Source organism: Corapipo altera, unplaced genomic scaffold (assembly GCF_003945725.1).
Source record: "Corapipo altera isolate COAL_440 unplaced genomic scaffold, ASM394572v1 150, whole genome shotgun sequence".
NCBI classification, from domain to species: domain Eukaryota; kingdom Metazoa; phylum Chordata; class Aves; order Passeriformes; family Pipridae; genus Corapipo; species Corapipo altera.
Window position 1 is genome coordinate 2728305 of NW_020884941.1, and position 26115 is coordinate 2754419.

Consider the following 26115-nt stretch of genomic DNA (forward strand, 5'->3'; position numbering starts at 1 on the left):
TCGGCCCCCGCCGCCCGCTCCAGGCCGGCGCTGGGCGGAGGAGGCGGCCCCGCCGCGGAGCCCCGGGACAGCTCCGGGACGGCTCCGCCCCCGCCCCGCCGTTACCTGAGCGGCGGCGGCGCCGCGGCCCCGCTCCGGCCCGCCCGGCCCGCCCCGCGCGTCACTTCCGCATCCGGGGCCGCCGCGCGCGCACGCCCGCAGGGGGTTACTGCGGCCCCGCCCCCAGGAACGGCCGCCCCGGCCCCGCCCACCCAGCGCGGGGGGCGTGTCCCGCTTCGTCACGCGCCTTCCCGCGTCCTCGGGCGATATCACGTGACGCGCGGCCCCGGACGCGGAAGTGGCGCTCGGACGGTGCCGCTGCCCCGGCGGGGACAGGGACCCGCAGGTCAGGAACGCGCCTGGGGAGCACCGCGGGGCGGGCAGGGCTGCGCCGGGGCGGGGCTGCGCGGCGCACGGTAACGCCGCCGCGCTGTGCTGCGCTGTCCCGGCCTGCTGCGGCCGCGGAGCGGCACCGAGCGCTGAGGTGTCCGAGCTCCCCCCTGGGCCGTTTCCCCGGGGCTCTGCGCGGCCGTCGCGCTGCTCGCCCTGCGCTACCGCTCCCCTGCGAGAGTTGGGGCCCTGGCGGGCCCCGCTGTGGCCGGACCGGGCCCCGCCGCTGCTCCGGCACGAACTCGCTGGGCTGCTCTCGGTCACTTGTAAACGAGCAACCAAAGGGCCCCAGCGGTTCCGCAGCCGGTCAGTGACCGTAGGTACCCGAGCGCTGGAGCTGCTCGGGTTTGCTCGCTCTCCAGCACCTTTCCCTGCCCCGAGCAGGGGCATCAGTTCCAAGTTTGAAACTTTATTTTAACGAGTTTTGAATGTACGGATTATTTTCCCTCCGCGACGAAGTAATGGAAAGCAGTGCTTTGGACTTCAGTGTTTGCTGTCCCTGCCCAGCACTCCCCTCTGCTGGCCCAGCTCTGCTGTGCCGCGGGGAGATCAGCGGGAACAACGGGCACAAGACACATAGAACGGGTGGTTTGTACTGACAAGAGGTCTGTGTTTGCTATTATTTGTTGTCAGATATGCGAGATGCCTTCAGCTGTCTTTGCTCGAAGCAGCTGAGAAGAGCTGGAGTCCAGGATGAGAACCAACAAGGTGTACAAGCTCGTCATACACAAGAAGGGCTTTGGAGGCAGTGGTCAGTATCTCCTGGTTTGCAACATGAGACCAGCACTCACCTAATTGAAAGCAATTGATTAATAAATTACCTTTTTGACAAAACAGTGAAGGTGGAACTTAGGTTGTAACAAGCAGTGTTGCCAGCCAGAGTCTGGAAACTCTGGTAGGTCTTTCTGATAGCAGGATAACATTCTGACAACACAATAACATTTGTTGGAAGAGAACAGGATTGCACCTATACAATAAAATTGCTTTATTCTACCTCTTCCCCTTTTGTTGCGTCACTTTTTTTTTAAGCCTTGTGTTTCAGTCACCTTCATAAGTGACAGACATGTCAGTGACTTCTGACTGCAGGAGGTTGTGTTCCTGTGCACTAATAACAGTGTCCTGCACTGATAACTGCCCCCTGCTTCTACACTTACACATGCTGATAAATCCTGTTGAGATTTCCTGGCTGGCTGCTTTCCTGCTGGTGTTTGGTATATGAAAAACAGAGAGGATGATCCTGGCTGCCCAATTAAGGCACATTCTTTTGCTGAACACACCCTTTGTGAAAGTTCTGTTATTTGAGCTGTTTGTGTCTGTGGGAGGGGCCCTGTCCTGGGGTGAAGGTAAAGCCTTGCTGGCACATGGGGCCTGGGCTGGGGTGTTTGTGTGGAGTAAACTATTGTGTGCAAACCTGCAGGTGTCTGTGTTTGGTGTGTATCTGCTCACTGCCCTCATTTGTGTCTTGTAGATGATGAACTGGTGGTGAATCCTAAAGTATTCCTTCAAATCAAGCTGGGAGATGTTGTGGAGATTGCCCATCCCAATGATGAGTACAGGTGAGTTCTCTTTGCTGATGTCAGTCAGGTGTGGTGGGAGCACTGAAAAGGTGTGTTCACCTGCAGTGGCTCCTGGAGTGAGGGGCTCTTACAGCTGATACCACTTTGATGCCATGAATTTTTTCTACCTGAAGGAAAGTAAAAGAGTTGACTTTAGCAGGAGCTCTTGTCTAAAGTTTATGGATTTCTTTGTGTTTGGTGTTAGTTTGCTCACCTTTCATAAGCCAAGTAGCACCTGAATACAGAATCTACAGTGTCTGTATCCTGTTCATAGAGCTGCTGTTACCTAAGGATTATTCTTCACCCTGTAGTATATCTTAGGACAAAATTAAAATTATGTTGTCAGCCATAAAACATAAACCTTCTTCTATGAAGCTGTTCATCCTGCAGCCCCTGTCTGAAAAGCAGCAGAACGCTGGTGTGAGGCTCTGAGAAGTTCTTGTGTGCCTTATTTTCCCATTTATAGTATCATCTCTACCTCAAGAATGCCTTATAATGAGTGTAAAGAACAAGAGGGGGTGACAGATGAGCAGGAGGATGGATGAAGCTTCCTAGAAAATATTATTGTTTCTCTTTAGCTTATCTGTGCTCTGTGTTTCTAAATAGTTTTGAGAGTAATTTACCAGATAGATTGTTGGTTTCTCAACTTGTTTGCTGTTTTCTCTTTTGCCTGCTAGTCCCCTGCTCCTGCAAGTGAAGTCACTGAAGGAGGATTTGCAGAAAGGTAAAACTCCAGAGTTATCTTATGCACAGTAAAATGATAGACAAGGATTATGTGACTGAACTGTACCTGTGCTTGGCTAATGCTTGTATTTTAACTTCGTAGGTAAATCAATGCTCTGTCTATTTAGGAAGGGAGGGATTACAATTTTAACAGAAAATGATCAGCCAATTTTAAATCTGCTTTTGGTTGAGTGATGTGAGGTGTGGTTTAAACCAACTTGGCTTTTTAGCCTGAAATTTTTGTTTCTGCCTTTTCTGACTGGCTTTATATCTTCTTGCAGGAATTAATTCGGCCCAAACTTTGCGTTTATCTCATGTGCTTTATTTTTAATGACTCTTAGATTGGCTCATAGCTGAAATAAGCTGTTGCCTTTTGCTGAGGTGTTCACTTCTCTGCTGTCCTGTCTCATTTTTGTGGCAGAAACAATAAGTGTGGATCAGACAGTTGCCCAGGTGTTCCGACTGCGGCCATACCAGGATGTCCATGTGAATGTTGTTGACCCAAAGGTGTGTGGCTTTGCTCAAATCAGAGCCCTGGGACTTTCCATCTACAGTAATATTGGGGAAAAAAGGCATTTTTTTTAATTGAAAGGTATTTAGTCTTCTTTCCTAATTGCCTCGGGCAGTTGAATTATTTGCCGCTTTCTTATGTGTCTCTTCTCTCCATCCCATCCCTGCTCTCTTTTTGAACTCTATGGACCAACTTCAGCACAGCCTGATGGAAATGTAGACATTTCAAATATCTTTAAATTCTAGAAATTAGGGGTAACCAGGCAGAGTAAAGAGAAACAGAAAGTGGCCAATCAAAAGAAGAGTCATGGCCTGGATTTGCATTATTTGGCACCACAGAGCCTCTTACAGAGAGGCATTTCCTGTGAATGTCCTGACTATCACAAGAGCTGCAGTCAGAGCTTACTTTCAACACAAGACAAAAATCTGCAGGAAATAAGGTTTCCCTAATGTCATCAACAATGGCAGTAATTTGTTTTACTTGTGCTTCCAGTTTTTACTGAGACTTGTAGCACAGACTTAGGCCTTGGGCAGTGTTTTGTAGCTCCCAGTAGTTGAGGTACACACACAACTGTGGCTTTTATTTGGATGGGAGTCCCTTTTATCTTATATTTACCCTTCCTGTGCCATTTGGGTTTTTAAATGAACATATTGATGGGCACTACTTAGAAACAACTAGTATAATCTGAGCACTGTTTTTCATCCCTTTCCCAGGAGGTGACCTTGGACTTGGTGGAGCTGACGTTTAAGGATCAGTATATTGGCCGTGGGGACATGTGGCGACTGAAGAAGAGTTTGGTAAGGCCCCTGCTGCCCTCCTGTGCAGGGAGCAGGAGATAATGTGCCTTTCTTCTGTGCCTGCTGTGAAAGAAAATAAGTGCTTTACAAAACACAGAAAACTGAGGACACGAGCAGTGTCAGCAGCTCCCAAGGAGCTTGTGCTGTGAGTGGCACATCAGAGCTGGAGACATGGCTGTAAATGTGTTACAGAAAAATGAATCCCATCATTTCCTGCTCCACTGCTGTAATGTTAATTACTGTCTTGGGCGTTGAAAATGCTGTTGAGAGGGTTTTTTTCTTGTGTTCTGAATTTTAATGATTTGCTACATTTGGAAGGAATCAAATCAAAACATTTTCTAAGTAGAAATAAGCTGAAGTGTCCCCTCTCTGACAGTACCACTTAATAAGCAGCTGTTGGAATATTTTCTCTCTGCATCTCTGAAGTGCAGTCTTTGGCTCTTCTAAGTGCAACGAATTAGTCAAATGATCCAAATAAAAGTTTATATGTGTTAAAAATGATTTTCTGTTGTCTTTTGCAGAGGTTTTGTAGGCTGGGATATCAGTAGTAACTGCACTCAGTGGTTTTTGTTACTTTGTTATATGCAGATCAGGTGTTTGAGTGTGAATGGGGTTTTCTGTGCATTGTTCTGCTCACTCTGAGCCTCCTGTTCTTCTGACACCTGTAACTCTTCCCTCCTAGGTCAGCACCTGTGCATATGTCACCCAAAAAGTTGAATTTGCGGGTATCAGGTCAGTGCTGCCTCTGAGGGCTTAATGTTACTTATGACTTCAGGTTTATGAGTTCTGAGTATCCAGCTGGAGAATCTGCTCTGAAAAATCCTTCATGTTTTATCGTTCTCTTACTCATCTACAGACTTCTGTCTGCACCAGGAGGTGGGGGAAGGCTTCTATCTGATTTGGGGTGAAAGAAACTAAGAGCAGGACAACCAGCTACACTTGTGGCTTCTGTTGAATGCCAAATATTTCTCCTTTTATCTCTTATAATATTTATTCCCTCCTAAGATGTATTAATAGTTCAGATGAGTTTTAGTACAGTTGCTGTTGAGGTGACTGAAGGACAAGGAAATGTGCAGATGCAGAGGCTGTTTGACACCTTTTGGATTAAAGATCAGATTTTAACCAAATAATTCATCCTTGAGTGCAGATTTTGGTCCATGTCTTGTTTGCTTAAATATTGATTCTCTAATCTTCATGTTTACTCTGGTCAGCAAATACTCTGCACTTCTTTTCTTCCAGGGCTCAGGCAGGGGAGCTGTGGGTAAAGAGTGAGAAAGTCACCTGTGGATACATCAGTGAGGACACCCGGGTAAGATTTCAGGAAGCAGGGAAAAAGCAGTTTTTCCCTTCCTGTCCTTGCCAGGTTTCTTGTAATTCTATCTTGCTTGCAGATTTGTGTGGATCATTGGAACTGGCTGTGTTGTAAAGTGAAGAGTGGCAATAAATTCAGGAGAGTGAATGATTAGTGAACTTCAGCTCTGCTGTGCTGGCAGCACCAGGAATTCCTTGGGCTGTTGAAATGCCAACTTGTTAGAGGGGAAATCCCCTGCTATGCAGGGGGCACAGTCAGAGATGTTGCTGTGTAATTAACTTCTTCATTTGGCCCTATTATTGAATGTACCTTGTTTTAAATGAGGTCTTTATTCCTCTGCAGGTGGTTTTCCGCTCCACTTCTGCCATGGTTTATATTTTTATCCAGATGAGCTGTGAAATGTGGGATTTTGATATTTATGGTACGTAGGTAACTGCCCTGCCTGGGAATGGGGGTGCCAGCAGCTCTCCTTTCTGCACCTGCTAGAAAACTACCACTGCTGTTTATTTCTGCCACTGTTGGAAAACTGAAGTGCTCTGCCCTTGGCCTGGGCAGTGCTCCAAGGTGCCTCAGATCCTTACTTGCAGTGCCACTTTTCTGTCTCCTGGGTGGGCCATCATTTTCCTGTCCCTGCTGTAGAGCCTGGGCACCATTGTCTCGGTGATGAAATCAAGGGGCAGCTCACTGTGAGCACTGGAGAGGTTTTCTGTGGGTTTGAACACGTTTGGTGACGAGGGTGGGTGCCAGTCTGTGAATCCTGAAACCACAAATGTGTGGAAGTCTCGTGCAAAGAGGACCTTGATGTTTTAGATTTCTCTTGACTTTAGCTTAGCAAGGAAGTAAAACCTCCTTTAGCCCAGGTGGAATTCGGTACCTTCAGCTGAAAATATTAAAGCTTCAGGCATTAAGAATGAGTCACTTCTCTGTGTCATCATCCCATTTTTTTCTGGCTTAATTCTTTAGCAAGCCTCTTGCCACTTCCTGTGACCATGTGTTTGGGCATATGGAGCTGGGCAACTGTTCAGAACTGGGCAGGGGATTGGTTGTGCATCCTCTGCCTAGAAGACAGTACAGATGCTTTCCCAGCATGCTGGGAGAGTGTTGGAAAAATTAATTTAAAGGCCAGAACCTTTTGACAGTGAGAGTCGTGTTTACATCCTCTGAAACAGTCGTGCTTTTTAACATTTATATCATCTTATTTTAGTGATATGAACCTTCATTATGCACACAGCTGCTCTGAGTCTGATAGAAATAATTGTCCTAGAATCTCAGGGTTAGATGTGCCCCTTACCTGAGGTAACTACAGTTATCTGATGCTTGGGAGATGTTTACTTTGCAGGGGACCTGTACTTTGAGAAGGCTGTGAATGGTTTCCTCGCTGACCTCTTCACAAAGTGGAAGGTAAATAGCTGATTGAGTTCAGTTTTAATTTTTTATTTCCCTGGAATTGTTAGGGGCACTTCTCTGAACAGGTGTATCAAATTGCTGTAGGTATAAACAAATTGAGTCAATTGTCTTTAGGTTTTTAAGCAAAAATCTTGGCAACTACAGAGAGGAGTTTCTTTAGAGAGCAGGGGAGAGTGCTCCTGGTAAATGTGATATAGCCAAGAAGCACAGAATCTGCAGGTCAGATCATTGTTATTTCAGAGAGGCAGATGCAGGACTGTGCAGATACATTAATATAATACTGTACTTTTTTTTAATTACCTTTGTTTCCAGGTGTGAGGGACAAGAGCATGTTACTATGTGTTTTCTACTGAATGTGACCTTTAAAGTTCTCTTTTTTTTTCATTTATTCTTCCTGGACAGGAGAAGAATTGCAGCCACGAAGTGACAGTGGTTTTATTTTCTAGAACATTTTATGAAGCAAAATCTATAGGTATGTAAAATCTGTATTTTCATGTTTCCATTTTTAAACCTGTATCCTTCTCTTTTGAAAATTGGTCACAGGTTGCCAGTTAATTTCTTCCTTTTAATGCCCACATTCAAAGTATTTTCTATCAGAGTAGGCACACAGCCATTGTTATTAAAGTACTGCAGTGAAAGCCTTATACAGAAGAATATATGGCAAATTTTCTTCATCATATTCTGACTCTCACGTTGGTTTGAAAGCAATTTTTATGTTGTGTAGGAGGTCTGATATTTCTCTGAGTGTTTTGGTTTTTTGTTTGTTTGGTGGTTGGTTTGTTGGGTTTTTAAATGGAAAAACAGCTCCTTTCTGGAAAAGATGAGTCATTTCTCTACAAGAGCATGGGATAAGACGTGCTTTTCCTCCCATTTCAGATGAGTTTCCTGAAACACATCGTGCATCCATTCGACAGGATCACGAGGGAAGGTTTTATGAAGATTTTTACAAGTATGTTTGTTTTCCACACAATTCTTCTAGCTCTTGTCCCACAGTGTATGTGCAACCCAGTGCACCTTTTTGTGCATTCCTTTATAGTTTGTTCATCCCTTCTCCCTTCCTCTCATGGCTTCCTTCCATGATCCTCATTAAGTTGTGCTCTCTCTAGAGTTGTAGTTCAGAATGAGAGGCGAGAGGAATGGACCTCATTGCTTGTGACCATTAAAAAGCTTTTCATCCAGTATCCTGTGTTGGTACGACTGGAGCAAGCAGGTACAAGACTCCTCCTTTCCCTGCTTTTACCCTTTACTCTCTTTTTTTTTTTTTTCTTTTAACTTGTCTGTAAACTCCCCAGTTTCACTTGGAGCCTGGTGTTGAACTGCTCAGTGCTCTCCTGACTGGGCTGTTTGCCCAGGTCTTTCTGTAAAAACATAATAACACCAATTTTGCCTGTAATTTTTGAAGTAATAGGGTTTAGTACAAATACATTTTTCTGTGTTTGGGGTTTTTTTATTATTTCTATAAAGATAATCTACGCAGAGATGATGATCTTTTTTTTGTTGGTTTTTTTTTTTCCTTCTGAACACTTGTCCAGATGGCTTTCCTCCAGGTTACAATTCCACCTCAGCACAAGGGAACTACCTGGAGGCCATAAATCTTTCGTTCAATGGTAAGTTATGAGCAATGGGTAAAAATATGCAGGGGAAAAAAACCACTAAAGCAACTGCCAATAAATGAGTGTGGACTTCTGTTGCCTGTTCCTTAACACAGTTAAAAGAAGGGGAATATTAGGTGTTAAATTATCATTTTGAGCCTCTGATGTGTCTCTGGAAAACCAGTGCCTCTCAAATAACAGTGTTGAGTATTTCAGGTCTCAGGAACCATTTACAGGGCCTTGAGATGATGAAACTTTGAGCTGTGCATCTGTGTGAGAACCTCTGGGAGTAGAAGCTGAAATCTCAAATTGTGAAAGTGTTTCAAAATGAGAATAGATCAAATGTGATTAAGTTGAAGCTGATCCATCTTTTTTTAGTGGAGAGTTGGATTTGATGAGCTGGAGGGGCTCTCCAAAGGCACACTTCTTGTGTTTCTGTACATAGATGTCATTCTGTCACTTTAATGTCTGCCTTGTCACTCCCGTAGGAGGGAGCTCAGGGTGTTATTTGAAGTGATTAATGTTGCAGTCTACCTTTTTGGATATTTTGGTGGTGGTGTTGTTGGGTTTTTTTTTTTTAGATGTTTAAAGGAAACATTAAACACATGAGAAAAAAATATTCCTTTTTATGTGTCTGGTTCCCATCTTCTCTCCTGCCCCCACTCCTCTCCTGAAGCTGTATTAACATCCCTTGGTTGGGCAAGGCTGTCTCCAAGGCCGTCTCCAACCCCTCTCATAGGTGCATGTGCTCTGGGGAAACTTTTTAAGCACCACAGCTAATGGAGAGTCACCTGCCTTGCTCTGAAAAGAAACATCCAGTGCCTTGTTCAGGTATTCCCCAATTCTGTCCCTCAGTGTTTGACAAGCACTACATCAACCGGAACTTTGACCGCACGGGGCAGATGTCCGTGGTGATCACCCCCGGCGTGGGCGTCTTCGAGGTCGACCGGCTCCTCATGATCCTGACCAAGCAGAGGATGATTGACAATGGTAAAGAACTGGAGGTGTTCAGGAGGCAAAGAGATATGCTGGGGAGAGATGGAGCCTCTTCTGGCGGTGGAAAAGTATCTGCTGTGACCTGTGTGCTCTGGGAAGAGAGGTTATGGCTGGAACACTTGTCTGCACTTCATATTGAAATGAGCAGATTCTCAGCGTACTCGGAGGCCTTTAATTTCTCTTGCTTGTGGTAGAGAACTTCATCTGTCCATGCAGACCTGTCCCTTAGAGGATAATCTTGCATGACTTGCATTAGTTTAGAAGAAACATTTCTTTTATCCCCACAGGCACTGTTGGTTCATAAACATACCACAGGGCTGTTAACTACCATTTGCAGTTTAATTACATCTTAAAATGTGACATGAATAGAAATTGGGTCTTCAGCTCAAGTTGATGATCTGTTTTGGCTTAGCACATCAGCCCTGCTCGACAGCTGAACTCTGCTGCTCTTTGTTTCCAGGGATTGGTGTGGATTTGGTGTGCATGGGAGAGCAACCCCTGCATGCTGTACCGCTCTTTAAGGTAAGGTGTGCTCCTTTCCCCTGCTGTCTATTCCTGCTACAAACGTTATTCCTTTTGTGACCAGCTGGTTACTGTGCTTCTGATTTCCTCTTACAGCTCCATAACCGCTGTGGCCCCGGGGACTCCCGGATGGGTGATGACTACAATATTCCACACTGGATAAATCACAGGTAGGTGGATTCTACCAGCCTTTGCTAAACACTCCTGCTTTGCTTTCCTCTTCATAATCTGTTGAATTCTCTTTCTTCTTTCACTGTTTATTTCCTCTGCTCTCTTTGTGAAACAAAGCCTTATATTACATTACTCCTGTGGAACCCTGGGCATTAATGCAACATCTCAGACATGAGAGGCAGTCTCTGTAGTTTTCAAACAGCTGGTGTGAGTCAGTGGTGTCACATACATTGGGGAGAGCTGTGTAACTGGCACAGTGAAAGTGGATGCCTTTCTGTAGAAGGGGAAAGTGAACTGGAAAGTGCAGGTGTCAAACATATTAAGAAGTGGTCTGGGCTGAGGCTTTGTGGATATCAAAGCCTGGTCTCCACAGAAAGAGTAGTTTCTCTCAAGTTAACCGTCCCTCAGTAGTTTCCATGTGTTTTATGCAGAGAAGGGTATCCCCTTTTCTCCATCCAATGGCTAGTTCAGGCTCACAGGCTGTTTGCTGTGTAGCAAACCAACTGTGTTCAATTCTTAGAACTTAGAGCCACCCTGTTTTCCCTTTCAGTTTCTACACATCCAAAAGCCAGCTCCTGTGTAACAGCTTCACTCCACGGATCAAGCTGGCAGGAAGGAAGGTGGGCATCTTTCTGATTTGTCTTTTCTTCTTACCAGTTTGTGAGATGCCTTTTCTCAGCCAAGCATCAGAATCTTTCTAGCAAGTATTCCAACAGCTGGAACTAAGTTGCTGTGATAAAAGACTGTGAAAGCAAAGCTGTCGTGTTTGTTGTAGGGATTGTGAATGAGGGTCTAGTCTGTAGTTCTTCCTAGGATAAAACTAGGTGGGAAATGTTTTAGCCACCATAAAAAGTAGAGTTTCATTCTGTAACAAAGAACTCCATGGAGAGGAAGAGAGGTGTTTTTCACACAGGTGTGTGACCGAGTATCAGTATTTAATATTTCTGAAGTGGTCTGGCTGCCTTGCTGAGTCAGCAAGATAAACTTTAAGTCTGCTTGATCACAGTGGGGGATATTTCCTTAGAACATACTGACTGTTTCCCTTCTCTCTTTTTGTTTTTCCTTTCTTTTTTTTTTTGGTCACTTCACGCTTTCTTTGTTGGACTCTCCAGCCGCTGACTGAGAAAGCAAAAAATAATCGAGATGCCTGTGAGTAATTCTGTTCTGGAAGGATCTACCCCACTGACTCCCAACCTAATAAACAGCTGCAGTAAGACACTTCAGCAAAAGGAAGGGACAGTTGTGCCAGAAAACCATCAAACCCACATATTTGTTCCTGGGGATGTTAATGTGCACCTGTCCACTGGCTTCTTGGCAGATAACTAACGTGGAGGGGGGTGTTTGTGTCCTGGCTGTGGCACCTGGTCAGAGGAGGACATGGTGTCAGGCTGGTGTGGTGGTGATGCTGTTCATGGGGGTGGGACAGAGGGGCCTTCACTGGCTTGGGGTGTTGTCAGTGCTGTGAGCACAGAATTACAGTGGGAGAAGCCAGCACCCTTCTAACAGCACCTCGTTTCAGGAAGGTGGACCTCCTGTAAGTGAAGTTGTTCATTCTTTCAAAGATGCTTTAAAACGTGCAGTTCCCTCATGAGAGAAATCAAGGCATCTGTTCATACAAGGATTGATTTGTTGATTATTAATTTAATGTTTAGGGTATATGGGGGAAAGATATTAGGGCCCCAGCAGCCCTCATTCCGACACCAACTTTGATAATTGAGCTGCTCCAGTTGGTTCTGCTCATGAGACTTTTGCATGGGATTTCTTTTGGAATAGCTGCTTTTCTTAGAGGTGAGAGCTGGATGCTCTGACTTACAAATCTTGAACATTCTTGAAAGAGGTTCCAGTGCTGTGTGATTTCAATTTCAGCATTAGGAGCTCCCAAGGATGCTGAGAATGCCCTGCCTATCCAGGTGGATTACGATGGCTACGATGCCCAGGTGTTCCGGCTGCCGGGCCCGTCCAGAGCCCAGCGCTGCACCACTTTCAGGTAGGAGGCTTGGGATGCACTGATTCTACAGCAGCCATGTTATGGTGGGTTTCTGGATGCATAAAATACTTTGAGAAATACAAGAAGAATTAAACTCCACATGCTTACAGTTGAAGAAAAAGCTTTGTCTGTACCTGGTCTTCATGGCTGATTGTCTAATTTTGCTTCTAAGATAGTGGGTGGGATCTAAGAAAAAGCATAAATATACTTCCTTAAATCTTTAATTTTGTCTCAAGTGGAATGAAGCCGGTCTCCCTCACTAAGTTCCTAAGAGATTTTGCAAGGGCGTTAAGAAGGTACTTGCACGACAGACTTGCACAGAGTTGTAGAAAAGCAATTACTTTGATTCACTGCTTAGTAACTTAGTGACTGAACACAGAATGGTGGAAAATCTTCCCTGAAAATGATGCCTGGATCCTGGACACCCTGGATGAGAGCAGAAACAGGGAAGCTGAGTGCAGGTTCTTCACAGTTCCATGGCCTTTTGTCTGAGGAGAAAACCTGATTGTTCTCAGGTCCTGGCCAAATTCTTTGAACAAACTATAAATTTCAGTGCTTTTTCAGGAATATGGGATTGATGAGCTTGTTTTGAAGTATATTTTTTACTTTCCTTCTTTCAGTAGTATTGTCTAAATCTGAAGCAACTGTGCATGTGGACTCGCTTGTTAATATGAGCAGCCTGTAGAAATCCATGCTGGAAGATGCCAGTACAATTTAATGTAGTTAATAATTCCAAGTACCTTCCCTATAGCTGCCTATTCCTGGCACTGCAGGCTCAGGTCTAGTATCTTCTAGGCCACATCTGTGCTACCAGCTCGGTATGGTGTCTGTGGAATTACACGGGGAGTCGAGTGTGCTCTTCTCACAGCCATGCTGGGAACATTTCAGTGTTCTGTTCCTCTGCTGTCTGAGGCCCAGAAGTATAAAGTGCCCACATGGTCAAAATAGACAGTGATGCCTTCCTTGTAGTCCTCTTTGAGTTCACCTGCTGAGTATGGAGTCCTTTACATGACTTGGGCCTGTTCAAGCCCCTTGTTAACCCAGGAATTAATCTCTTTCCTATCCCTTTCCAGGTCTGTGAGGGAGAGGGAAAGTCGGACCAGGAAGAGCTCGAGTTCCTATGATGTGTCGTGCAGCCCGTCCCTGCAGAGCCGCACGCTGCCCCCGGAGGAGGTGCGGAGCCAGGCCTCTGACGACAGCTCCCTGGGCAAGATCTCCAACATCCTCATGATCCCACGGCCCCACCTGCACCAGTGTGAAGTCAGCAGCTCCCTGGGCTACACCAGCACCAGAGGTCAGCCTGGGGCACGTGGGGAGGTACCTTTGGTGAGGAGAGGGAAGGGAAGGTGGAAGTTTGTGTTGGGCACTGCCAGGCCAGCACGGGGGAGATGGTGCTTGTTTAGCACTCGTGGTACAGCTTTTCCATAGCTCCAACTGTGCCTGGGTGTGCATTCTTCCTTTGCTATCCTTGTCCAATTCCATTGCTTTTTTATTGGCTCGTCCTAAATAGAAGTGTCCTGACACTGATTTACTCTTTTCCCTTGTCTGTGACCTTCTTTAGTACTTGACTATTCTCCTGTGTCTGCCTGCAAATGTGGACATACACAAGGAACTTTTATTATCCAGGTCACCTATAATCTGTCAAATGAGAAGTGGCCTTAGCAGTGAGCCCTGGGGGACCCTGCTTATAACATCTCTCCATGGGGATTTGTTGTCATTAAGACTCACTTTCTAGATCCTTCCTTTTGACAATGCACTGCTGAGCTGTCTCTGTGTGTTAGCAGTGCTGGCACTCTCCTTTTTCTTCCCTTCCAATTTAATTTTTTTTTCTCAGACAATATGCAGTGTCTTCCACAAACCCAACTTATTTCTAGGTAAATTGTATTCCTCCTGCAATTGCTTCATCTTCTATCAAATTCTATCCCTGAAGGCTTTCTCTGTTTTTTTCATGTCATGCTGTATGACACTGATACCATATTTATCCTGTCACAGGAATCGGAGTTACTGATGTAGAACTGCTCTCAACAGTGTACTTGGCATTACAGCTGCCTTTCATGTTTCCACCTACTGTCATTTAGTACAATTTTTTTGGTATTTCTGTTACTCCTGTAGTTTGAAGGATAGTCTGGTGACCAGCTGAAGGTGTTCAGCTGGACAGGGACGTGTGGAATAGGAGTGGTGGGGAGAGAAGCATGAGAGAAATTGAGGTTTTTCACATGGCAGTACAGAATAGTAAATGAGACCCTTCCTTCTCTTTGGAATTTCCACTTGTTGGGCAGAGTAATTGCTACTTAGTCATGTGGTATATTTCTCTCTCCTATTTCTAAATAACTGCACCTCTATTCTACATCCAGTAGTGACAACGAACTTATCTTGTGGAGGTCACATCCCATGTCTTCTGGGAGTAATCCCTGATTTCAGTACTCTGAATATTACAGAAAAGGCATGTGTTGCTCAGCTGTAGCTTCTGCCATGTCCTTGGTATTCATCCTGAGGTTTCTGGTGTTTTTATTTCTCAGAAATTCTCTAAGCTCTGAAAAATTCTTCATAATTGACTTGGCAAGTGGTTTCTTCATGGCTTCATTTAGTGTCACAGTTCTCAGCAATGCTGTAATGGCAGATGGAATAATGCTTTTTCTTGTCTGGATTCTTGTTTATGTTGTACTTTTCAGGCTGGACTGAAATTGCTTTCAGCCTCTCTCCCTGCCTGCTCCTCAGCTCTCCTTATTTCCTCCTGCCCTGGGGGATCTTTCCATCCCTGAGCAGTTCATTCCCTCGCTCGGCTCCTGCGCCATCTCCCTCTGACTCGGTGCTGTGTTTTCTAGACGTCCTTGAGAACATGCTGGAGTCTCAGCAGCGGGACTCCAGTGCCCCTGGGAGGTTCCACGTGGGCAGTGCCGAATCCATGCTGCACATCCGACCGGGGGGATACACCCCCCAGAGGGCCCTCATCAACCCCTTCGCCCCCTCCCGCATGCCCATGAAGCTCACGTCGAACCGGCGCCGCTGGATGCACACCTTTCCCGTGGGTAAGGGAACAGAATATCACACTGCTTTCCTGCTTCCTTGCCTGAGCTTTAACACAATGAGAGAACCACTCTGGTTCTGCACTGTACCACAGGCTGAGCTGAGTGTATAGGCCTGCTCAGTCCTCTCTTGGAAAATATTACATCTGTTGGCAAACAAGTACTGGGGAACAACCCTATAGTAGCTCCTGAAGGGAATTGTTGCTACAATTTGGGTTGACTTTCAGATGCTGAATTGTTCTCATAATTGTTTAGTGCCTAAAGTAGGCCCTTCAAAGTATTTAAAAGAAAATTTTACTTCACTGCTCTAGAGATGCCAGAGGTTCAGTGCTTTGGAGATTTTGTAAACATGCTTTCCTAATGATCATTAGTTATCACTGCCTGTGTTGTTGGCAAAAGGGGAGGGTTCAGGCAACTGAGGAGTCAGTGCAGATGTGGTGATTAATGATCCAATGTAACTGTAGGTCCGTCAGGAGAAGCCATCCAGATCCATCACCAAACCCGGCAGAACATGGCAGAAATGCAGGGCAGTGGGCAGCAGGACCTGACCCATTCCTCTGCTGAGCTCCTGGAGCTGGCTTACCATGAGGCCACAGGCAGGTAAGGACCTGAGGGTGAATCTGGGTAGACTTTGCATGAACATCCCCTTTCCTTGAAGTTTTATATATGTTACAGTAAGGAGTTAGAGGTTGTGAGTTTAATAGTGTTTTGTGTCAGTGCCACATGTGCAGGATCTACTTTAATTTTGAGATACAAAGCTCTCTTGGCAAAGCTGGAGTTGATTTACTTCCTCTAATTTGGGGAGGGTTGTAGTTTATCACAGAGAGCTTGCAGAGCATAAGCAATATAGTGCATCATTCATGGAATTGTTCAAAATTGCCCTATAAAAACTTTTACCTTTAATTCTTGTCTTATTATCCCAATAGCTGAGACTTCCATCCCAGAATAGAACATTTTTTAGCACAGGACAGAGCTTTGCCTCACAGTAGCTGTTGAGCAATTTCAGTTCTGTCTGTTCAGTCCTGTCCTCCCCATGCTGGTAAGAAACACCCTTCAAAACACGGCAAACAAAGTACCTATGTTTGTAAACTTCTCTCCTTTTAAAAAACAAGCTTTGGTGAGTGATGGGAACTTATATTGTTTCTTGGCTCTGAGAAGTGAGAAAGTGTTTTTACAGTGAGAGACATTGCATTGTTCCCTTCACCAAGGCCATTTTTCAAGTTTTCTCCAGTCTCCAGTTATTGTTTTACCTGTTTATTTGATTATTCTTTTACTGATAGCATTTTCTCTGTGTTTTTCACTCATGGTTAAATATTCCTTATCAAAACCATTTTGGTAGCTTAGGCAACTTCAGAATTCTCAGTAAGTTAATTTCTTTGATGATTATCTTTCCTGCTGTGTGTTTCTTTCCTCTTGTGTACTTATAGAAATTCACCTTATGTATTGTTTCAGGATGTCCAGGGTGAGTGAAGGCATTGCTGGTATCCTCTGCCTTTTTGATTTTCAGGGTATTTTTCCTGCTATCTTCAAGCAGTCCTTCAGGAGATTGCACTGCCTAATTATTTTTTCATGTTTGGATTTTTGTTTTTCATTTTATAGAAAAATCGTTGTCCTACCTTATACTTTGTGTTTTCCTTTCCAATACTCTAATCCCCGTGTTCCATAAATTTCCATAATTGTCATCCTCACCGATTTTGTTCCTTAGTTCTTACTTTAAAAGAAAAAAACCAACAAAACCATTTTATGACTTGCTATGTACATCCTAGTGTGCTAAAGCATGTTGTCATTTCACCAATCTCTTGTGTCATATTCCTGACAATTCCTTTTCTGGATCTTTGTCGTCTCTGTGGATGATGTGCTCATCCAAAGCAGTTGGCTCAGTCTGGAATGTGAGGTTTATGGAGCACAAAATCAGATCTGTAAATAACCAGCTAAGCTTTATTTCTCTCCGGGGAGGACACAAGTAGCTGGTTCTTTGCTGTCCTGCACAGGCAGTGCTTTGGCTATTGCTGGAGGCAGGGAACAACCAGCCTGGACAGATGGGGGATGTTGGTACAACCTGTCTGTGCTGCCACCTCTGCAAACACTGGGAGAAGAGCTGGGATCCACCATGGGCTCAGCTGAGGCAGCAGGGCTGGGGGCCTGGTAGTGGTTGTATTTGTTAAAAGCAGGGAATGGCACAAGTGAGGAAGGTCTGTTTTGTTTTCCTCCAGACACGTCAGCTCTCGGCATCCGGGGGACAGCAGCTCTTTCCTGAGCTTCAGTGGGACAGAGGAGTTCTCCAACGGGCTGGCTGGGAACAACGGGGCAGGTGAGGGGCAGAGCCTGGAGCTGGGAGAGCCCTGAACAAGCCCATCCCTGTCAGTGACAGGGTAACAGGGGCAGGAGTCACGGCAGGTGGGAGCACAGGCATTGCCAAGGAGGAAGAGCCAATAATGGAAAAACGTTTTTTGGAGTTGAATGATCTGTTGATGCTCTTACTTGGGCTTCTTGGTGTGTGGTAGTTTTTTTGGTTTGTTGTTTTTGGTTTGCTTTGGTTAACGTGTCTCTACTTCTCTAGGTATGTCTTGCAACCTTTATTATAGAAAGATGCTCATTGTTTACCTATTATAAACTCAGGCAGTTACTGAGTTCCACAATAACAAAACACTGATGTCTAGACACGAAAAATAACTAAATATGCACTGGTGTTCAGAACTTTTTTTAAATTTGTGGCATTGCTTTAAGTTATCACCCCTCTGGATGAAGAAATTTGTTTGTGTATATATATATTTATATATATTACATATGGAAGCTGATGGAAAGAATGAAGTTTGGTCATATCTAGGTTTTGAGAGGAACTGTAAAAAAGCAGGTTTATTTTACATGGTAAGTTCTGGGATTCAGTGTTTTCCAGCATTTCTTATCAGTGTCTACAAATGCACTTTCTCCAGATTTTAAGCATTTTGAAGATGGTGCTGCTTATGCTAAATGTTGTCCACACAGCCCAAAATGTTTCAACACACTTCTGAGAGAAGACACGTCTGTACTTTCAGTTGAATAGTAGTGTCTCTTTCTTACCTTACCCACACATCTGAATTACTAGAAATTCTCAGCCTTTCTTTTGGGCCCTGTAAGTGGAACAATAATCCATGCTAAACATTCTGCTATGTTCTCTGGGGTTTTTCTGTGACCTACCCTCTACTTTCATGGACATGCGATCAAAAAAATGCCATCTTTTGGACCAGAACATTCAAGACTTCGGTTCCTTTCTCAAAACCAATTTAGAGATTTTTTTTTTTTTAATTTACCCTTCTGAGTTACATTGGATTAAACCATCTTTGTTTCCCCTGTGCTCACACCTTGCAGAGCCATAAAGAAGTTAAACTGCTCAATTTTCTTGGGTGTCACGTCTTGTGTTCACGTAGTCACATTAAAAGTGATTTTCTGTCGTTTCCTTCTGTGAATTTCATCTGAATACCTTTAATTTTTTGGCTTTGTTTGTCTTGTTTTCTGCCTTCCAGACAGACCTTGATTGTTCTTGCAGTTGCCAGACTGCATTTCAGCTGGATGCAGTTTGCACAACATAAATGCAGAGCATATCCTGGCGGTGGATGTGCTTGCATTGTACAGCAGTCCCTGTGTCTGTAGATGGGGTATAAATCAGGGATGTGGCAGAAGTTAATGTGTCCCTGTGGAAGCCTTTCTGAGCACCTGCCCTAACTGCCCCCCAGCCATCTGTAGGGGCCACTCTGGGCCTTGCTGATTGAATTTGGGGACTTGGCTTTCTCCCTTATGATTTGAGTCACCTGTGAAATGAAACAGCCTGGGGGGGGTTGTGGTTTCGTTTTGGTTTTTTTTTTAATTTCCAAACCTATGATTTATGGTTCTCCTCTGCTGCTGCAGCACGTTTTGCTGCATCACAGGCTTCAGAGTGAAAAACGACCCCATGTATTTCCCTGGCCGTTTGTCTCTATTGTCCCGCAGATGGGAGGTGACAGCGAATAATCTTGTTGCAGTTCCCGAAGTGGATGGCAGGTGGCATCAGGAATTGGTGAGAGGTGAATGGCACTTAGAACTGCTCCTCCACTGTTTCCCTGGCATCACCATGGAAGCAGATGACCACCCTTTTTGTGAGAGGGTAACAGCTCTGGTGCTGGTACCAATCTCCTGGGTAAATCCACACAAGCTAGTTTTTTAAAACTGCTCCTCTGAAATGTTTGGGGGCTTCCTGAAATTTGTGTTTTGGTAAATGGTTTGAAGGCAGCAATTTTTCTTGTCTCCTTAGTTGCTCATTTTCTCTCCTGTGCCACAGCAGCTGTTTGTACCAGCTCAGGGAACTGCTCCAAATGGGTTTGTCTTTGCTGGGTGGATTATTGCACTGTAAACACACAAGCATGGATGCAAATACAGACAGATGTGACATGGGGACTGGGAACAACTGGTCAAGGGGGGACCATAGCATCCTGCTGGCTTAGTTTCACTGAGCTACAGTTTCAGTCTCTGTTTTCCAGGTTAACAGGCTGCTTAGAACAAAGCCACTTGAGAATGGGAGGAATCATAGTGTCTTAAGTCCTAATCAAAACTTAAGTTTTCACTGGTATTAGATCCCTTATTAGTCTTTAGTTTCGTTAGTATAAGCTGAATTTTCTTCAAAAACTGTGCATTTCTATCATTTTATCTCCTTTCCCAATAAATAACAACTTCCTTACTTTTCTTTCTTACTGAAGTATGGACCAAGGTGTATCTTACAGGCTGAAACGTGATGGAAGTTGCTGCCTTTTCAGAACATGGTATTTTTAAACAGTCTGTAATAAATATATTGAACCTATTTAGGGGCACTGAAGACTTAATTAATACTTCTAAAATCTTTAGCCTGACAAGAGTAGTTTGTATTTGCTGATTGAAAATCAATTGTTTTGTTTCCTCTCTGCCCCCTGGTAGAGGGGTGAAATATGTTCTGGTAGAATTGGAGTAAATCTGTACTATGGTTTTCATAAATTAGATAATTAGAACCTTATATATGGGTTCTCTTCTCCCACAGTGAAAGTCTGTTATATTTTCTTTTCTTGCTTCCCCTGTGTTTTCTGAAATTCTTCTTAACTTGTTCATAAAATGTGAAAACAAATAAAAAAAAATCTGGCTTTGGATAATGATTATATTTCAGGTGACTTTTTTTTTTATTTGCTTTTTTTTGACATCTACTTTTCAAGATGTGTTTTACTATTTTGGGGAGGTGGTTTTTGCTTGTTTTTTAGCTACTGAGCACTTCTAGTGAGATGTCCGAATTTGATCCAAGATATATTTTTTTCCTCATTAATTGACTTCGTGGTTTTCTCTGCTGTGCAGAACCCTGACTTCTTCACAAGCAAAAAAATGATGCTGTATCTTAAAACATCAGCATGCTTTTGATTTATTTTTATTTGAAATTCAAGGCAAGTGCATAATTGCTCAAAATAAAACACATCTTTCTTTCTTGTAGGGGTGAACCTCAAAACTCAGAACAAGGATTCCTTGGAAGATGCTGTCTCTAACTCTCCAGATCCAAGTAAGCAAGAGGGAGGTTTAGAAGAGAGTTTGCATAGGTGGGAAGATGGGGAGAGAAAGGGCATGTTCATATATAGAGGCATCAGGAGGTGGCAGGCAAGAAACTGAGGAGCCTCCTTGGCTTTTGGCAGTGGTTTATTTTGCCCTGCAGTAATTTGCAGGATCTCCCTGTACTGGGTCTCACTGGGATTGCAGTTCTGTAGCTCTTGTGAAGCTGGTTGTTGCATTACATCTGAAATTCTTTCCTTACCAGACTATTATGCAAAAAGGTGCTGAACTCATCTCTGCCTCTCAGTATGAAAAGTTTGTTTGGCACCAGCTCACTGAAGTAGTTCAGTCACTTTCTGCATTTGGTACTGTTTACTGAGAAATATCTGCTTTTACCTCACACAGAAACAAGTGTGTGACTGCCTAAGTAACATTTTCTCTACAGCAGTCTGTCCCGTATTAGTTTCTTGTGCAGTGTTCCTGCCATTAGTGTTAACACTTTTACAGTAAAATAAATGTCTGTAGGATCTCTGTGACAAAAAAGTTAAGAATCAGTATTTGACCAGGGGCCTTGATACAGATTGTTTGAGTCAGGTCAGAATGCAGTGCAGTGGTGAGCTGATGATTTGGTATAATTTAGTTAAATGTCTCATTTTAGATCTCTGTAATCTCAAAACTGCAGCATAACTCTAGGAAAGGGTGTGGGAAAGGATTGCTTTCCAAGTTGCTATTTTTCTGGTCTTCCCACCCCTCTGGATCTGTCTTCTGTTTTTATAACTGTAGAAATGCTCCCTTTTCTGCTATTGTACTATTCCAGAAAGTGGCTGGTCTGTCATTCTTTCTCTCCTCCTCTCCAGCTCCTTCTGCAGTTGTCTAGGATTCAAAACTGGTCTGATTTTCTTGTTCAGACTTAAAATGTTGATCTGTTTATTAATAATCAGTAACTGCACCTGACTTGCTGTAATTTGGAAGGGCAGTGGCTGTGTCAGCTCTAGCTTTCAATCAAGAGACAATTAAATGTATTAACTGTGAATGCCATTTGCATGATGGGATTGAGCAGCATGTGCACTGCATTGTTTAACAAACTCTGTCTCTTTCTCTCCCTCCCTTCTTCCCGTCCTATTTTCCTTTTCCCTTCCCATTCCACCCCCCTTTTTGTCCCTGTTGACCTTACACCAACCCTGTTTTTTGTCCCTCATTCGCTCTAACGTTCCTCTTCACGCACTCCTTTCATCTTCCTCTGCACCCTGTTTTTTCCTGGGTGCCCCCCCACGCCCCCATTGTGTGCCCCCCATGACACAACGAGGCAGTTCTGACGCTGTCTGCTCCCCCCGTAGTGCCAGGCTTCTGTTGTACAGTTGGAGTGGACTGGAAATCCCTCACTACTCCGGCCTGTCTCCCCCTCACCACCGATTACTTCCCGGACCGGCAGAGCCTGCAGAACGATTACACGGAGGGTTGCTATGACCTGCTCCCAGAGGCTGACATTGACAGGTTTGGCCAGCACCTTCTCTGTAAATGCCTTGAATCCAAGTGCTTAAGGAGCAGGTGATGGAAGAGGATCACTGGAACCCGTGCAAGTGAAGGATGCATTCCTAACAGAGCAGCAGAATATTTAGATTTGTCTTTTTCCTGTGATAACGTTGCACCTTTTCAGATGTTACCATCCCACAGTATGGTGTCCTGTAGATTTTATGTTAGAATTAGTGCACAAATATTTGCATCTCTTTTCTGTCGTTGTATTCAATCAAAATACCCAACCTCAAGCTGTCATCTTTGTTAATGTATTTTCCAGCAAGTGTTTTGGAAACACTAAATGAGCAAATGCACGTGGACATGTAGTGTTTAAGATGCTTATCCTTACTCTCAAGGATATTTAGCTTAAGGAATCTTGCTGGAAAACAGTGCTGGTAGGATAAATAGAACTTCTCAGCTTGTCTCAGAGGTCTGTGGTAACTATTCTTTAATAGAATTGATTTGGTTTTTTTTACTGAAGCTTTCTCATCATCTTCAGCATTTTTCAGACTTTCCACAGCTTGTAAGGCATCAAAAGACCTGTTCATGTTGCTGCTTTATGGGCACAAAACAAAAATATTAGTCAGGGTGATTGAAATAATACGTAGGGAGTAGCAGGACTAATGAAGAAACACCTAAAAGGAATGTCAAATGTCCCTTTGCAGCAGGAAGGTGAAGTTCAGAGCAGAAGGAGTTGTAATAAGATGCCACAGTGATGTGTCTTTAATCCCTCTCTGCTCTCACTTCCCACTGTGGAAGAGGCTGGAGTGTTGCTGCCCACTGGCAGTTCTGAACTCTGCTGAACATGGACAAAAACTGCCCTGAGACTGTCTGCAAAGTGCTGGAAAACTCATCTCTGGGGAATCAGACAGCTGATTTCCAAAGGTGCCCGTTTTCCCTCCTGCTCCCACAGGCAGGTGTTCCCAGGCACTGACCAGGGCCCTGCACGGGCACAAACCCTCAGCTGGGAAGCACAGAGCTAAGAATAGGTTTGTGTCAGCTTCCTTATTGTGGTCTGCTTGCCCTTTGTGTCCAGGAGGGATGAGGAAGGAGTGCAGATGACAGCCCAGCAGGTGTTTGAGGAGTTTATTTGTCAGCGCCTCATGCAAGGCTATCAAATTATTGTGCAACCCAAGCCACAGAAACCAGCCCCAGCTGTGCCACCCCCCCTGAGCAGCAGTCCCCTCTACAGCCGAGGTGAGTGACCCACGACTGACAATTCCCTCTTTTGTCTTTCCTGCTGCCAGTCCCAGTTACCTTGAATTAGGCACAGGTGCTCAGTGAAGCCCTCTGTTTTGTTTTTTTGTTGTCATTCCTTGATGTTACCTGGAAGTCTTTGCAGGGAGAGAACCTTGTCTGGGGCAGCACAAAGACTGCACCGTGAAGGGACAGGTGCAGGATTTTTTAACTTTATTAAGAAACTGGCCTCATATTCATGATGGTGAACCCAAAGAACAATGGCTTCAGTGCTCTTTGGGTGAATAACTCCTAAACACAAGTCACATGGTGAGTGCAGAGCACATCTCTGGAAGAAGACAGACCTAAAGCTTCCACATGTGTGTATCTGGAGGCAGTTTTCTAACATTAGAATACCTATGGAGGTCCAAGGCAAAGCTTCATTGTCCTGAAACCATGAGTCAGCTAAACTGAGTTAAGCCCCAGAGGACTGGGGTGGGTTAAGGGAGTATCATATTTCTTAGAGAGAATCTGACTCGCTGTTTGACTTCTGATTTTTTTTTTTTTTCTGGATATTCCCTTGGCAAGTCAGCATGACACAGTGTTCTTAGAGCAGGGAATACACATAAATGGGATACACTGTTAATCTCTGTTTTGGGAATGAGCAGCAAGGCTCCTTACCTTATGGGTCAAGCTTAAGAGGTTAGTTCCAGGAATAAGGCACAGGGAGGAAGTGAAAGTGGATCCCAGCTTTCCCATCACATCAGGTGCTCAACACTTCACTGGGGCTGTTTACTGGTGGGTCTGACTAGAGGGTTCCATGTGGGAGGCACATGAATCCTGAATGCTCCTCTTTGGTCATGATACCAACAAACCTGAACTGTAAGAACAAAAGACTCATTGTACAAGTGTTTCCTAAAACTGTGGCCTGAAAGATGGATTTTAGTTCGTCCTGAGTTCAGAAGCCCAATTCTGGACTCCAATTCTGGAGTCTGTAGGCACAATTTATTGTTAAAATCTGACTGCTGCAAAAAGCTGAAAGGGGTTTGCCTTTCACAACTAGGTCTTGTATCAAGAAATCGAGCTGAGGAGGAAGATCAGTACTGGCTGAGTATGGGCCGTACTTTCCACAAAGTCACCTTGAAAGACAAAATCATCACCGTGACTCGGTACCTACCCAAGTGAGTATCTCTCTGCTTGAGCAGTTTGCTGCCAGTGTTCAGATGAACATTCTTTTCCAGCTGTCTGTGCTTGCTTGAAAGAACATACTGTAGAACCTTCTTTCTCTCTAGGAGAAGAAAGAGCAGCACTTGATAACACTGAGATTAACGTTTGTGTTTGATCTTTTAGGTATCCATACGAATCTGCTCAGATAAACTACACCTACAGCTTGTGCCCCTCACACTCTGACTCTGAATTTGTCTCTTGCTGGGTAGAATTTTCCCATGAGAGACTAGAAGAGTACAAGTGGAATTACTTGGATCAGTATATCTGCTCTGCTGGCTCAGAGGATTTCAGGTGAGATCTCCTTCTCCATCCAGACTGTTCTGTGTCCTAATTGCCTCTTTTCCTTTCTGACCTAAAATTTCATCAGCAAGTTCGGCCCACAAATGCTCAGTACTCCAGGGAGAAAATCTGGCCTGCTTTCACTGTCTGGTGGTAGCAGCTGTTGCCTTGTAGGAACCTCACTCTCTTGCTGGTGCATTATCTGATCTTTGAGACCAAGTCTTGATCACAAAATTCAGCATGAATTTTTTTTTCTTCCAAATGCAAAGAAATATGATGGCATTTTGTACCACACAGATGCTTTTCTTGGCTTCTTACTCATTTCTGGATCTGACTCAAAGCTTCCACGTATTTTGAAGCTGTTGGAGGTTTGCTTGAGTACTAGGCTTGACTGCAGTCCTACTCCTAAGCTATGGAGCACAGTGCTTATTAGAAATGTGAAATATCTCCACTAGCATCAATAGCCTTTCTGATACCTTCTCTTCACAAAACCAGTCTTTGTCATCTTTTCAGGTCTCAGTCAAAATGCCTCCTACGCTAATGTGCACCTTTGAAATTCCTTTTTACTTGCTTACTTTTAGAGAGAAAGCCTTTGTATCCTCTCTTTTGCAGGAAAGAAAACATATCTCTATGCTACAATGGCCTTGTTTTCTGCATATCAGTGTTTCAATGGTTCCCACTGACATTTGTATTGCTGAACCTTCCTTTGCCCACCTGCTTGTTCTGACTCAGGGGTAGCAGAGTGACACGGTCACTGTGCTCTCTGGAATGCCCAGGAGGTACAGGTGTATTTTAGGTTGAGTAAAATCCTTCCTGGAAAACCGCTGAAGTGTCCTGAATTCCATATTCCTTCAGCCTGATCGAGTCCCTGAAGTTCTGGAGGACGCGGTTCCTGCTGCTGCCCGCCTGCATCAGCGCCACGAAGCGCATCGTGGAGGGCGAGGCACACTGCGACGTGTACGGGGACAGACCCCGCTCCGACGAGGAGGAGTGGCAGCTCCTGGACGGATTCATCCGCTTCGTGGAGGGGCTGAACCGCATCCGGCGCCGCCATCGATCCGACAGGATGATCCGGGTGAGTCAGCGCGTTGTGGGGTCAGAGCTGCAGCCGGGTCTGAGTCACCTCATGGAGGGTTGGCAGAGACCCGAGCCGACCCCAGGCAGGCTGGGGGTCCGTGGCCTGTGTCCATGGGTGATCCATACACACAGGGCAGAGCTGAGGGCTGTGCTGTGTCTGGGTTTAGATAGTTTGTGCTTGTCAACACCCTTTCTGTTCTTGAGCTAGTTATATTTACCTGGCATGGGTATCCCGTGCTGCTGTGGCTGGAACCAGACTCAGAACAGCTCTCACTCAGAGAACTGCACAGCAGAGCCA

General features: G+C 44.7%; 2 protein-coding genes across 13 annotated transcripts in view; one reads left to right on the forward strand and one right to left on the reverse strand.

Moving 5' to 3' along the window:
• Nucleotides 1-149, reverse strand: part of PRR14L (proline rich 14 like) — a 21162-nt gene extending 21013 nt beyond the window's left edge. The window contains exon 1 of the mRNA XM_027661658.1: nt 106-149. The gene's annotated coding sequence lies outside the window, so the exon portion shown is untranslated. The remainder of the gene's footprint in view (nt 1-105) is intronic.
• Nucleotides 1-26115, forward strand: part of DEPDC5 (DEP domain containing 5) — a 45193-nt gene that overhangs the window by 1708 nt on the left and 17370 nt on the right. For 6 of the 12 annotated variants that reach the window (XM_027661667.1, XM_027661673.1, XM_027661674.1 and 3 more), the window contains exons 1-30: nt 274-385; nt 1063-1180; nt 1898-1985; nt 2663-2709; nt 3130-3215; nt 3933-4016; nt 4699-4748; nt 5256-5325; nt 5671-5749; nt 6668-6729; nt 7138-7207; nt 7612-7684; nt 7842-7945; nt 8268-8342; nt 9183-9317; nt 9784-9845; nt 9942-10015; nt 10567-10636; nt 11129-11165; nt 11883-12003; nt 13077-13297; nt 14829-15032; nt 15494-15629; nt 17243-17340; nt 20491-20556; nt 21854-22037; nt 23095-23255; nt 24298-24415; nt 24585-24752; nt 25596-25815. In XM_027661667.1, coding sequence (XP_027517468.1) covers nt 1123-1180; nt 1898-1985; nt 2663-2709; nt 3130-3215; nt 3933-4016; nt 4699-4748; nt 5256-5325; nt 5671-5749; nt 6668-6729; nt 7138-7207; nt 7612-7684; nt 7842-7945; nt 8268-8342; nt 9183-9317; nt 9784-9845; nt 9942-10015; nt 10567-10636; nt 11129-11165; nt 11883-12003; nt 13077-13297; nt 14829-15032; nt 15494-15629; nt 17243-17340; nt 20491-20556; nt 21854-22037; nt 23095-23255; nt 24298-24415; nt 24585-24752; nt 25596-25815 — 3021 coding nt within the window. In that variant the 5' untranslated portion in view covers nt 274-385; nt 1063-1122. Of the gene's footprint in view, nt 1-273; nt 386-1062; nt 1181-1897; nt 1986-2662; nt 2710-3129; nt 3216-3932; nt 4017-4698; nt 4749-5255; nt 5326-5670; nt 5750-6667; nt 6730-7137; nt 7208-7611; nt 7685-7841; nt 7946-8267; nt 8343-9182; nt 9318-9783; nt 9846-9941; nt 10016-10566; nt 10637-11128; nt 11166-11882; nt 12004-13076; nt 13298-14828; nt 15033-15493; nt 15630-15955; nt 16069-17242; nt 17341-20490; nt 20557-21853; nt 22038-23094; nt 23256-24297; nt 24416-24584; nt 24753-25595; nt 25816-26115 lie in introns of those variants that run through there. The other 6 variants (XM_027661671.1, XM_027661672.1, XM_027661677.1 and 3 more) reach the window with 3 other exon arrangements.